This window comes from Haliaeetus leucocephalus, unplaced genomic scaffold (assembly GCF_000737465.1).
Source record: "Haliaeetus leucocephalus isolate CR32 unplaced genomic scaffold, Haliaeetus_leucocephalus-4.0 Scaffold395, whole genome shotgun sequence".
Classification (NCBI taxonomy): domain Eukaryota; kingdom Metazoa; phylum Chordata; class Aves; order Accipitriformes; family Accipitridae; genus Haliaeetus; species Haliaeetus leucocephalus.
In genome coordinates this window covers 8,491,108-8,505,159 of record NW_010972831.1, presented here as the reverse complement: position 1 = coordinate 8,505,159, position 14,052 = coordinate 8,491,108, and the positions used below count along the sequence as shown (strand labels likewise).

General features: G+C 40.2%; 1 protein-coding gene across 1 annotated transcript; it reads right to left on the bottom strand.

Annotated features, from left to right (window-relative positions):
- Positions 1 to 4,152: 4,152 nt before the first annotated feature.
- Positions 4,153 to 13,632, bottom strand: WSB1 (WD repeat and SOCS box containing 1). The gene is made up of 9 exons (XM_010573838.1): positions 13,492 to 13,632; positions 12,148 to 12,316; positions 11,062 to 11,330; positions 10,093 to 10,224; positions 9,577 to 9,677; positions 7,233 to 7,405; positions 6,733 to 6,846; positions 5,814 to 5,921; positions 4,153 to 5,274 (listed from the first exon to the last, which is right to left on the bottom strand). The coding sequence occupies exons 1-9, from the start codon at positions 13,529 to 13,531 to the stop codon at positions 5,115 to 5,117; spliced, it is 1,266 nt and encodes a 421-aa protein (XP_010572140.1). The 5' UTR covers positions 13,532 to 13,632; the 3' UTR covers positions 4,153 to 5,114.
- Positions 13,633 to 14,052: the final 420 nt, after the last annotated feature.

Below are 14,052 nucleotides of genomic sequence, written 5' to 3'. Positions count from 1 at the left end.
ACAGGCACTCGGCAGGCCTAGCTTTTAGCTCAGTTCATGGAGGTGCTTAAGCAAGCATGTTTCCAGCTCACACATGCTTATAATACTTTAATGCCTTTTGAGAAAGTTCTGTAAGCATCTGTCTGGTAGCACAAAACTTGTCTTAAAAGCTCAGCCTTGAATGCTGTGCTAACAAGCATGGCAAAATGAAAAGCATTAACTCTATGCTGTAGACAAAGAGGGACAGGTAAATATAGTTAGTAGCAGGCCAACCTCTACCAGTGGGACACTTTGTTTATAGAGAAAACAAACAGGCTTACAATATTTCAGTTATTTTCTTGTTTGTACTGTGGCAGCCACAAGAAGTCCTGGTTATAGACCAAGACTCAAGTGTGCTAGGTGTGATATGAACATGGGGCAGGGACGAAATCCAGTGACCATACTGCTTGAGGAGCAAAGTGTTCTAAAATGAAAAAAAAAAGAAAGAAAAATTCTCTCAAAGTTGGCAACATTAATGAAAGGAAATTTATTCTGGATTGTCTTGGACTCCTGATCACCTTTTCTTAATTTTCCTACAACTCTGTGTAGTGCCTAGTGCAACAGAGCCATCATTCTTACCTGTGCTTTAGAGGTGCTTCTGCAGTATAAGCAAGCACATATGAGCCAAATTTGTACTTGGAAAGAAATCTGGCTCTTTCCTTCAGCTCAGGGACACTTGAGTCTGCCAACTCAGGGCTTGAGGCGTAGGTGTCCTAGAAAAGAGAGTCAAGTATCATGGTGATACTGAGGCTTTACTGTGCTCAGACACAGAGGAATGGAGCAGATCAGTAAATACTCCATGTAGTACAACATCCTGCCCCCAATAGAGACATCTGTTCTATATTGCTGCATGGGATTAATAAACAATAACAATAAAAATCAAAAACCCACTCAACACTTCTCATACCAGTGCCCAGCCACAGAGTAAATGACCAAATTCCTCCTCAGAGAATTAGAAATTTCCACTTTCCTCTTGCCTATTTTGACTACCTCTGTTGCTTTTGTGTTGTTAACATGCTTTCCTTTTTAAAAGAGCTTCTGACCCAGTGATTCTCAATTATTTATTTGTGTCTTTCTGTCTTCCCTTGCTTTATATTTCTGCTCCTGTCAGGAAATTTTGCAAGCTGTTGCATCATCCCTTTTTCCTGTTAATTGTCTTTGCTGCCTACCCTGGTGAGGCTGTGCTTGCAATAGCTGGGTAATGCAAGCAGCGCGTCAGCGTATTGCAGGACTAGCTTTGCTTCCGCCTCCCTCGACTTGGTTCCTGTCAACTTTGTTCACTTTAATACCCAGAGCATGCTTTGGTAGAGGATTGCAAAAGGATTTATAGACATTAATTACACTCACCACAGAAAGACTTGCCATGCAGAATATGTTTCTAGATGGCTGTGAACAGATCTAAAAAAAGTTCTGCTCAGCCCCAGCTAAGCAGCACACCGACAACACAAAGGTGCTGCTTTGCTTAGTTCAGTTTTTCTCTTTATGAGCTGTTTTTAACTAGGCCAGACTGCTTACAGCATGGTAAAGAACAGCAAAGCATACTTTAAGTCTACAAACCACTTCCACCCATCTTAACAATGTTCTGCAGGTGCAGTTTATTCCCTTCACTCCTGACTGTACACTCAATGGTAATGGCCCCAGCAAATTTTCTGCTTGTTGTTCCAAGGTTGTAGAATAATTATTTATTTTCTTCATCAGGCAGAGCTGTTGAGTACATACTTTAAAATCAGTTGTCTGCATCCATCTGCCCAATCTTTGCTGATACAGTGATATTGGTCACAGCTTGCTTTTTGGTTTGGGGTCTCTGATGGGAAGGGCTACTGCTGCCTTGGGATGAACTTCTGAGCCGAGAGTGCAGAATGGAGCACACAGTGCTCGAGGTGATCTGAGGGACTGCATTTAGAGGGAGCACATGTTTATAAATTAGGAAGCTTCCTTGCAGAAAACTTCATGCCTGGTTGTTATTCTTCACTCATATCTGCATTCAAGTTGAGATGAGATGTTCTCGGGGCACAGAACTTGCCAGTTCTTCCTTCAACTGGACAATTTATGAGAAGCCTTGTCTTATACATATATTTAGAACAAACAAGAAGAGGGAAATACTTGCTTTAATTAGGTGTGGTATTTTTATGAAAAATATTGTGCCAAATGTCATGAAGTCATGAAGTAGCATGGTGACACATATACTTTCTATTTCCTTGCAAGCTGGGTTTTAATTCTTGAAGAAGTTCTGTGCTGTTGGCTTTGTTCTGTAGTACTTCTTGGAAAGTGGAAAGTTGATTTATGGTGTTTGGAAACACTGTTCAGGGAAATCTTCCTGGAAAGTAGGCCTGAGTGTCTGGGCTGAGCTTTCTAGAAGACAAGGTTGCTTGCTTGTTGTTGTTGGTTCTCTCTTCTTTTGTATATGTGCAAATAAAATAAGTTACATTGAAAATAGACTGAAATACCACATTACTTCGCTTCCACTGAATCTGACATGCAAGTGTTGCCACTGGACGGTGGTGTAGCAATATAGACACAGAGCAGCAGGGATATTTATACTCTTCTGAGGCTAAAGTCTGCTGGGCTGTGCTGAGTAAGAGTTCTTTCTGCCTTGTCATAGACTCCTTGTACTTCACCCAAGAAAACAAGGCCATGATCAGAAAATACATCCACCAGTGAGACCAGATGTTGAAGTAGAAAAGTGCCTTTACAATTCCAAGGCATTCTAGGCTCTTAAAATGCTAATAGCATGCCTGAGAATGAAATAATTTATTTCATTATACTTACTTATTTTATATAGTAGCTAAGCTAGAGGAAGTTAGGAAGGCATTTAGTATCGTCCACACAAAAAGTAAAAAGATGTGTTACTATTTCAAATAGGGTTGGGTGGAAGCTCCTTTCCGTTTTTGACAGATAAGTGGGAGTTGCACATCTTCCTTCCCTACCAACTTCAGTCTGTGATTTGCCATGTGGGAAGTTCATGCAAATACAAAGGAAGTGAATTACCAAAGGTTGCAAAGCCATATGTCATGGTCACTAGACAATTTTAACTGTACTGGACTTGATTGGGCTGTGATGATTCAGCATCTGGCCTTGTCCAGATTGACCTTGTCCTCTTGTCCAAATAAACAATAGAGAAAAAACAAACATATTTGCTTTAACAGATTTGTGCAAACATGGCATCATCAAAAGGATGCCTACTCTGCATAGCACCCTTGCCAGCTTGTTTGATGGGATGACTCGAGTCTGCTAGTTCTGGAGAGCTTTTGCCAGTAGCCCATAGGCAGTAAATTCATTAATAACAGTTCTCGTGAGTCCTCTCTTTCCCAGTTTCACCCCTCTTCCTCAGAGTTCTTCACCACTCCACTAGTGCTGGAGCTGCTGCAAGGGTCTGCTCTTTCTAGGCAGGCACTACCGGGATGGGAGGAGCACAGAAGCTGTTCTGCCATTTGTCAGAGTGAGGGAGGGGTGAACTGTGCTTCTGCCCAGATGTGACAATTCCTGTTCCTCTGGCTCCCACCCATCATCATGAGGATGAAGTCAGCCCCTCACGAGGTGCTGGCTGCTTCAGTTACAGGAGTTACTTCTCATCCCTAAGCAAAAGCTTCTGTGCTCTGAGAGGATCTGCAGCCCCTCTCATACCTGTCACCCACCCAGGAACTGGGGTAGTTGGCAATTCTATAGCACAGTTATTTGTAACAAGCCACTGGCCCTGTGAGGAAAAGAATTTGGGTCTCCTGCTTGTGAGTTGCAAAATTTCTGTTACGTCATGTGAATTATGTAATACTTGGTATGATAAAGAAGGGGCTTACCAAAACAGTACACTCGAAGAGTGAGGGAGCAAAGAGCCACGTTCAGTTCATGCAGTTTTATAGCCTGTGGCCACCATGGATATGTTGCAGTGAAAACTCCATTTCCTACACTCTGCACCATGCAAGAGCAGGGGAACACTTAAATCACACACGCTTTTGACCTTCACCATATAAAAGGTTTGAAGATTCTTGCTGTAGTTCCCCACAGCAAGTTTCACCAAGATTAGCATACTGTGGTCCTGAAAAGTAAAACTACAGTCCTGCAGTACTGGATTCCCACCAGAACTGTTGCATGCAGGTAGTGTGGATAAATCAGTCACCAGATGTGATATCAGGAAACTTTTATACAAGTTTTTAATAAAAAAATTCAACAAAAAAATATATATAATCAGGCATTTTATGCAATGCATACATTCTTTATATCTGCAGGTACAGATAAATAACAGAAGGCAAAACCAAGTATTTTGCTTATCTTTGGCCATTAACCAATAATCACCCCTGAAGAGATATTATAGGGTTAAAGAATAATAAACCGAGTCTGTAAACTTCTCTCATTACAGACAAAGTATCAGGCAATAATACAGTAGTTAGATTTTTAGAAATGTAAGGAAATATTTCTTTAACACTGCCCAATACTGGAATTTAACCTGGTTTGCTGCTATGGAACTTAAGGCCTTCTTTAGCTGATGCACAGGCAACATTCCTGGGTTTACATTAGATATATTCCAACCCTTACCTTAACCTACTTCCCTTCACCACACATTGCTCTAAAAAGCCAAGCTGTACCTCTTCATGAAATAAACTAGCATGAATTCTTATCTGTGGATCAGTTTCCTGAACTCCAACCAACATACATACATACAGAGCAGTTAAGCTTCCTTAAGTCAATATTTTTTCTAACTCAGTGTCCCAGAATAATAGCTATCCTTCCACTTTACAGCACAGATGCATCTGATGGCTCTACCAAAGCAATATATACATGATACACATTAAAAATCATAAAAGCAATTTTTAAAGGTACATTGATAACATGTAGCAGCTTATGTCTATATATGTACATGTTTTCACAGTTATATTTTAGAAAATTGAGAACACGAGGAATACTTCTACTGTGTTTTCCATAAATATTAAAAATTTACTGTCAGGCATTTTGACAAAATAGTATTTAGGTTATCACTTTAAATAGCTCTTGAAAACCTGTAGAGTTTTAAGCTTAAAGGCTGTAAAGTTTGAGGATTCTGTAAAGTGTTTAGCCAGTTTCAGCAGCTGGGCCACCTGCTTTTTTTTTTTTTTTTTTTAAATTCAAATCTGGTAACAAAGGAACTCCACCACTTTTGATGGGATAGGCAAGTTCTTGACTTGGCTGGTGGGCATCACTCTTCGAATTGCCATGCGACACAAATGTTGGAGACTGGAAACTTGTCTTGGCGTTGCCCAGAAGTACACGCTGCCATCCTGTGTCCTGCACAAAAAAAGAGAACAAAAAACCCCACCAGAATTATCCCACCTGAATGATTTCAACTTAGTACAAATTCTCACATACATTGCTAGTTAGGGGGAACGTGCTCTGGACTTCCTGTTGCTTAGTTCTAGCTGTTCCAGACTCATTTACACTAGATGCCGGTTATTCTTTTAAGCTATAGCAGCACAATAAGCAACTTGCTGATTATCTATGTGACAGACCTGAGCAGATCTTCCAACAGCTATTGAAGGTACCACCTGAAACAGAATAACTGCCCTTGATTATCTAATGGTCTTTTTCCAATCTGCATGTTTGTGGGTCTGTCCTTTATTTATTCTCAAAGATAAGAAATGAGTTTATCAGCTTCTTGATTTTACTGCTATTCCAGGCATGTTTAAACAAATAGTACCAGAAGTAAAACCAAGTCAGAAGCATCAAGTTGCAAGTCACAACTGAAGATTTTTAGAAAACTTAGCCACTGTTTTCAACCTTTTGTGTTACCTTAATATTTTAGGAAGAAAAAAAAAATATATACTTGCCCTGCAGCTAGAACACTGCCATCAGTAGAAAAAGTACAGCAGAGCCCATTGTTCAGAGCTGCAACTTGTACAGGGTATTCTTCATCAATTCTCCAGAATCTTACCATTCTGAAAAGGGAAGAACAAAGTAGTAAGTTATCAGAGTAGACATTTAATTCTGACTGATATTTTCTCTGATGCTGCACAAGAAACTAGTCTGAAGTGGAGCTCAGGGAATTTTTATAAAGATTTTAATATGCATACAAGGTGTTGCAGATTTGGCCTGAAATGCTATGACTTCTTCAATCCTGATATATACATTGATCTGTACTTCTTCAGCCGTTTTAACTCTGCCAATTAAAATAAAAGATTGCCTTCAATTGCAGAAAGCAATAACCTGAACTATAGATTTAGACAATCTCTCCCTTAAGTGTCATATGTGCTAGGAAATCCCAACAATGCTTGTCTTAATTAAAAAAACAAAAACCCTCCTGTAGATAGTTTAATACCCTTGCTGTCATCTTGAGAAAGCATTCTTCATATTCTTAAAATACAGTTCTTCAAAATATTATTTGCAGTGTTAGCAGAAGTTGAATACGAGATCACAGAATACTTTTCTTTTTACTGTGGAATCTACTACTATACAAAAGACTTACCTGCATTATTAACTCCATTTACATTTTACACTCTTTACAACCCCTCTTCTGTTTTCAGCTGTTACACACTTAAGTTCTTCAAATCATTCACTCTGTACACAACTAATTATTTCTACATTCAGAATGAACATTAACCTATACCAGACAACTCATCTACTTTTACCAAGACCATTAGAAGTCATTTCTCAGTTAAAAAAAAAAAAAAAAAAGCTGACTTAGTATTTAAAAGTTCATGTCATATGGGAAGAATTAGAGGAGGCTAACAAACCTTTCCTCATACTTACTTATCATCAGCAAGGCTTGCGATATGTAGTCCATCGTGACTAAAAGATACTGATCTGACCCATCGGTCATTTGCACCTCCAGCAAATATTGGAGTAGGAGGGGGAAACAGATGCCTGGAGATAGAAAGACACGTTGCTAAAGGTATAATGTTTAAGAACTATGGAAGTGTTTCCTTCAGCTATGACTAGCAAAGCTGAGGAATTAAAAATGGATTGAATATTTAACTATGAAATCAGGAGTGGAGATTGAATTACTGTATCTTTTGTAGTAGTGAACACTTCAGCTTTGCTGAAGATGCTTCAATTAGTGCACATTACAATATCAGTGCTTTAATTCTCTGTCAGATAGAAGAATAATCTCCACTGCTCTGCCACTTCAGGATTTCCATCAGCCACTGCTAAGATTTTTCCCAAGTCTAATTAGGAGTTAAATACACAAACCCATTAATTAACCCAGTCATCTTCACTCTAGGAGAAAGTTTCCAGATTTGACTACTTACCCAAATTCCATAAGAATAACTCCAATATGTGGATCCCAGACATAGACTCGAGTATCATAAGATGCAGTAGCCAGTAAAGCTCCATCAGGAGAAAACTCACAAGCTACAACATCATTGTGATGTCCTTCAAGTTTCCGTATCATGGAGTATTTATCCATATCCCAGAGAAAAACCTGCAATTAAATAAGCTAATGTTATAGCTCTGCTCAGAGATGCAATGAAGCATTTACTTTTTTTTTTTTTTAAGTATAGCTGCTAGTCTTATTTAGGATTATATTAAAATCAGGCATTATGAATTACTACAATTAAGAAATATGCTCAGTGTCATACTCAGATTAAAATCAAGTTTTTTAAAAATAATTAAAGCAGACATGCAAGTTCTAACTCAAGTTTGTTAAATGTTATTAACAAAATAAGCCAAAATATAAGATAAAGGCAACACAATTTAACCATGTAGCTTACTGAAATTCATGTATTACAAAACTATTTTATTAAAATATGCAGAAATAAATAGGGTTAAACTCTACAGTCCCCTCTTTTCAGTAACTACCAAAATTTTAAGAAATATACAGACAGAAAATGTAAGGTTAACATATTGTTACTCCAGTGGCATCCCTTTAAGATCACTTGTTTACAATTGGCTTGGATCACCAACGTCAGCCTAGGAAGAGAAACAGATACTGCAAGCAAAAAGAATTTTCACAGCCAAAAGTTATGTCTTTGGCAAAACAATAGGGAAGTCTAACCACATTATTAGAAAGAATTTATGCATTTTTAAATCAAGTCAACAGTAAAAAACAACATTAATATTACAATTTACGCGGCTAATTGCATATTGTATTATAAAAATTGATAAGAGATGATAGTATTCTGGGATTTTACGTGCAGTTGTACATTATATATAATCAAAATAAAGACTGTGCAGAATTATTTAATAGGAACAATCTATGTACTGAAGCATAATTTTATAGAAAATGTAAGTCTTTAGCATAAGATGTTATGTCCCTAAAAAAGCTCATTAGGGTCCTTGATTTTTCCCGACTCAGTTTTACTGCACAGATTAAATACTGGCATCTTGGATAAATTTATGTTTGACCAAAGCAAACATAGCCTTAGCGCCTCACATACTTCCTAAAACTCGACCAGTTTACAATCAGTTATAAACATGTTGACCAATTTCTCCAAGGAGACCCCAATATTCCATAAAACTGGAAACTAAGTTTTAGGAGTCAGTGTGTTTCACTGCTGTGAAAATTATTAAAAAAAAAAAAGAAAGAAAGAAAGCAGAAAGTGGACATCAACCAGCACCTGCGTACGTACAGTACACCTTGCAGTCGAATGCAAGGTTACTTCGTCCTATGGTAAAGTTCGCCCCCAGCCTGGTAGCCAGAGATGCCACTCTTTCTGCCCAGCTAACACCATTGTGCTCCTGTGAGTGGTGCCAGCTTAACCTCAATCACACCAATATTGCTGCCACCACCTGTGACAGGGAAAGCAAGAAGCTTATGGAAAACACACAGCCTAAAGATATCAATGTATACATCCTCATCTGCTCTATTTAAAGAAAAAACAAAACCCAGACCTCAACTATTCTCTATCAAATCTGCACTGGTAATTTGAAGTATAAAATGCATTTGAACAGTCATCCATATAAAGTGGTATCCAATGACTGAATTGTGCTTTTTACTCAGCATCACTAGGCTTCATTAAACTACCTACAAAGCCCCTGTAACTAGACTGAATTCCCCTTTCTGTTTTATCCTAATTCTTCAGTGCCAAGAAAAGCAGCTTATGGCATATGTGCTTTACCTGCACTGCTTTCAGTTCTCTAGCAGGGCATTAGAACACGGATGAAAACGAAACCAGTATGCTGTTCTTCGTTCTAGATCTTTTAGACACGAGTGCCATTTGTATTGGAAAACATGTAGAAACATTTTTGTTCAGCGGGAGATACCATGACTGGCTCAGACTTTGAAAAGTCCTTTTCATTGAGCAGGAAATAGAAAGGATAAAAATCAATAACAAAATAGTTTTATGCATTAATCTAAGTATCTTTTAAGACTGGAAGCTTTAGTCTTCTTTGGTTTTGTACTATGAACACGTGCAGATGCGTAGAACTATTTCTCAAAGAATGCTTACAGTTTCTTCAACTAAAAGCAGTGCAAGTTCAATTCATAAATCAGTGTCTCAAAGCACCATTTGCTAGTTTAATTTCATGCACTTTTACATCATCATAAAACATTAGAAGTTCATGACACCGAGCACAAGCTTAATGTTACTTAGATTTAAAATGATTATGCACACAATTCAGTAGATTGAATGAACAAGAAACTCTGACACATACTGCTTTACTAGCTCCAACAGAACAGAGAATAGAAGAGTCTGGAGAGAATGCACAACCGTATACCCAGTTCTGATGTCCTCTCAACACTTTCATCATATTTCCTAAAAAACAAAAACAAAAAAACCATTCCTGTAAGAATTGATTAAATGTTACAAATTCAAATGTAAAAGCTTTTCCAAATTAGTTCTTCCTTTACAAAGTTTTATACTATTTTTTCCAAACATTTGCAGAGTCATTCTACACAGAAATAAAAATTCTGGCATGCAGCCTCTAAATCCTACGTGCCTATTCAAAAAGGTCACTTCATGCACTCGTTTAACTTAACCCAATACCAGCTTATACCTTTAGGGTATGTATAGATAAAGAATTTCAAGAGAGCATACAGAGTGAATGACTAGTAGAACAAATGGGGTTTTTTTTAAGAAATCCTGACCTAACTGATTTTATAGAAATACAAGAGGAGAGTATGTGGATACTTCTCCTATGTATTACAGCAGATGAACTTAAAATGCATACCATCATCTTTCAGGTCCCACACTCTCAGTGTTTTGTCTCTGGACGCAGACACTAAAATCAGGCTGCCATCTGGGGCAAAGGTTAAATCTCTAACAACTTCTGTATGGTCCATCAGGTTAAGGAGGAGTTTTCCTGTTACATGAAAACACCACAATTTAAAATGAAGGACTGTACTTTTATTCAGATCAAATGCTTTATGGATACAAATACAGAATACAAAATTACAGCATGTAAAGCCAGATTTTCTTTGTAGAAACGGTCCCTACAGTAAGAAGCATGTGTATCCTTTTAGACTCTTCTGTATCGAGAGGCAATTTCCTGAAAAGCTAGTAAATCCATACACTAAAACCATATGCCTCCGAAATAAGGCAAGACTTGTCTTTTGATAGGCATCTGTTCTAAGCTTAAATTTACAAGATAACAACAATTACTCAAGTCGTTAGTTTCATTTTTTTAAAGCTGAGAAGTTCTCTCCCAACCTAGCAGCTGTGCTATCAGCTAAACTGAGATTCCCTAATTTCAGACTCTTATCATTTGAACAATTACATACTTCTAAAAAAAAAAAGAGGTCCTCATCAACATAATCCTTCCCCATACTCAAGAACAGAGAGCAACTTCATGTTTTGAAAGTTTCCTTTGTTTGAAAGTATATTAAAACTACAATCCAGCAGAAGATTTTAGAGTAAACAACCAATATACACAAAGTCAATCACATGCTTAACCATTTCGCAGCAACAAGGCTTCATCTTCCATCACTTACATCTCAAAGCATGACCCAAGCCTGTTCCTTCATCTAGCAGTATTTGAATATTTCTGGCTGCAGGAGTTCATGCTTGTTTTAGATTACTTAATTTGTATTCAAGGTTCAGTTCCTAATTAAAATTCTGTAAGCAATTCATTCTGCGTATTAATAATGTTACTACTGCATAAAGTGACAATGAAGTGCCAACTTCCTCTCACATACTCTACCTGTATATACATCCCATATCTTGATGCGCCCATTGTTCAAGCCTGTTGCAAGCAGAAGCTGGTCTTGCCCAAATTTGAAACGGTGCCATTCTATATTGACACAGCGGCTTTGCTTCTCAGGCACTGAAGACCCAAAAGCAAGACTCCAGACGATATCACCACAGTCTATTATATGTTCACAAGGTTTATTTTTCTGACCACTGTCACTATTCTGCCTTGGAAGTCTTGTACTGATAGAATTTGCAACATTCTTTGTGCCGTGCAACAAGCTGCAAAACAAACAAAAAAGACAAAAAAATAGCATAAAGTGTCTTGAAAAATAAATAGAACTACTATATTGTATAGAACACAAAATAATACTAATACTTTTGTACACATTTTGACCTCTGTGGAGAGCAACATATTAACTTAACCCACTGTGAAAACCAACATTTTTAAAGCACTTACAGAAAAATTAGTTACAAAAATTTCTAAGGCTTTCTGCTAAATGAGCAAGAAGTTCCCTGTAATTCACTTATATGTGTTAAATACTGGGAAGAGATACTGAGAACCAATTAACCGACCACCAGAAAGAGGGGAAAAAAAAAAAAAAAGAGAAGCAGGATTTGCTAGGAGGGGAAATGTAACCTGCTACAAAAATGCAACTGCTGGTTACTAACTTCATTAAAATGCAACCTGCAAGTGAAAATAAAATGTGCCTTTTGGAACTTAACTTGCACTCTAATAAGAATGAGTAAATTCCTAAAAGGTAAAACGAAATAGCTTTCTAATAGGAAATTTAAAAGTCCAGATCTGCCCGAGTCTTTAAATTTCCTTTTCATTCTAACTTCCTCTTATTTTAGAGCATCTGAATCAATTAATAAATCACTCCTCCATAGCCTTTGTGAGGTTGTAATACAGTTGTTTCTCTTGCTGACCACAGAGGGAGAGATAAAACAGCAGCTGTTACTTTAAAGAATTAGTTTTTCCCAAAGATGTCAAAGCCTAAAAAGCCCAATAGATGTGGTTTAATCTATTAAAAGCTATCTCCTATTTTGAAATTCTTAAGTTTTTCGGATGAATTAAAAGCCATATGGTTTGTCTTACAAGTTATTAAGGCACTGAGACCAGGGGACGAGCTTCACTATGCGATGTCCTTGTGACCAAGCAAAGTATGATCCATCGGGAGCAAATGCAACAGTCCAGTTTTCACGTCCACACTTCTTGTCAAAAGGAGAAGTTGGGGCTAAGAGTTCTCCCACAGTGCGTGATCGTGCTAAAAAGAAAACAAAGAGGAAATTCCTTTTTTTTTTTAAAAAGCCAGCATATTTTAAAAGGTTAGAAGGGAACCAGGCAATACGTTAATTGTTTTGGTTTTATTTCATGACATTTAAAGTAATTGGGGAAGGGGTCTTATTGTCACTGTATAACCGGTGAAAAGACTAAGCCTCAGCTGCGAAAGAGTCACTAAAGAGAAACAGCTTAGTGTTAAAATGCCCTGGTCGTTATGTAAGCAACATAACATCTTGATATCAGAATCGGAATTCAAATGAAAAATTTACTGAAACCAGCTATTACTTCAGTTATTGTAACTATAGCTCTAGAGACAGCAGAGCTATGCTCCAACTTGACCTAATACTTCACTGTTTAGCAAATAAGATGCCCAGTAATGACTTTGTTTGTTTTACCTTTAAAGAAAAAAATGTGAGTACACTTGCACACTGTAATATCTTCCCTTCCTTCAGAAAAATTAAGTTAGCCAACAACCACAGGAAACAAGTTAGCACTGTGCCACCAGATTAGCTGACTTTTGCCCCGCTTTACAATGTAACCGCGTGTACCCCGCTTCCTTGCTGCAGCCCAGGCTGCGGTGCAGGTCCAGGGCTGCAGAGAGACCTTCCCGACGCCGTCCACCGCCCCGACTGTCAGAACGCGGATGTGACAGGACTAATTCTGTCCGGGGCACCGGCCCCGCTGTCAGGCGAGGGTGGTGAGCGGGCCGGGCCGGGCCGGGGCGGAGCGGAACGGCCCCGGGGACCTTGCGCTCTCAGCCGGGCAGCACCCGCTTACTTTTTTCCATCTGGGAAGAAAGGGCTGTGAAAGGAACAATGTCGCCTAGATGCTATTTAACAAGACTCTGCCCATTAACGGAAGCAAGCGGCTTCAGCCGAAGGATGCCTCTTTGAATAATGCATTCCGGTTACTTTAAAACGGGCTGTGTGACCGACAGCCATCCCGATCTATAAAAACCCAGCGGCACCGAGGCGGTTTTCTCTCGCCTCCTGCTCAGCGGTGCGGCCGTGTGCCCGGCCCCGGCCCCGGCCGCCCCCCGTCCGCACAGCCGGTGTCTCCCGCAGCCACCTCCGCCACGCCGAAAGGCCGAACGCGGAACCAGCCCCGGTCACGGACGGCGTTTAACCCCACCCGCGCCCCGCAGCGGCCGCCCCTCACCGATGAGCTTCTCGTTAACACTCAGGGGAAAGCTGGCCATCTACGGGGCCGCCCTTCGCACCGGCTCGGGAACCTGCAACGGAGCGAGAACCACCGCCGCTCGCCGGAGACGCAGGGACTGGGACAAAATGGCGGCGGCGGCGCGGGGTGTAGCGCGGGGCGGGGAGGCGGCGGCCTGGCCTCGCCCCGCTGCCCGGGGGTGGGCGGCCGGGGGACGCCGCCCTCCCTCGCTCCTCCCGCGGGCTGACGGGGCCTCCGGGCGAGGCGGGGGCGGCCGGCAAAGGGAGCCGGTCTTCTCACCCTGCCCTTCCTCCTAGCCTGCCCTTCCGCGCTTTCACCCCTAATTCGATTTCTGTTCCTTGGTCTCGGCATCCCGTTTGGCAGCCGGACGCCTCCTCACGGCCCTGGCAGCCCTCTGGTTACCGACGCCCGGCAGCGTGGCCCTGGTGCCTCGTCCTTTCCACCCGTGCTGGCCGGGCACCTCCCGGCTTCCCGCATGGCTTTGGCTCTCTCTCCCTGCCCGACGGAGCTTGGCTCCGTCCGTCCTGCAAAGTCCAGCGT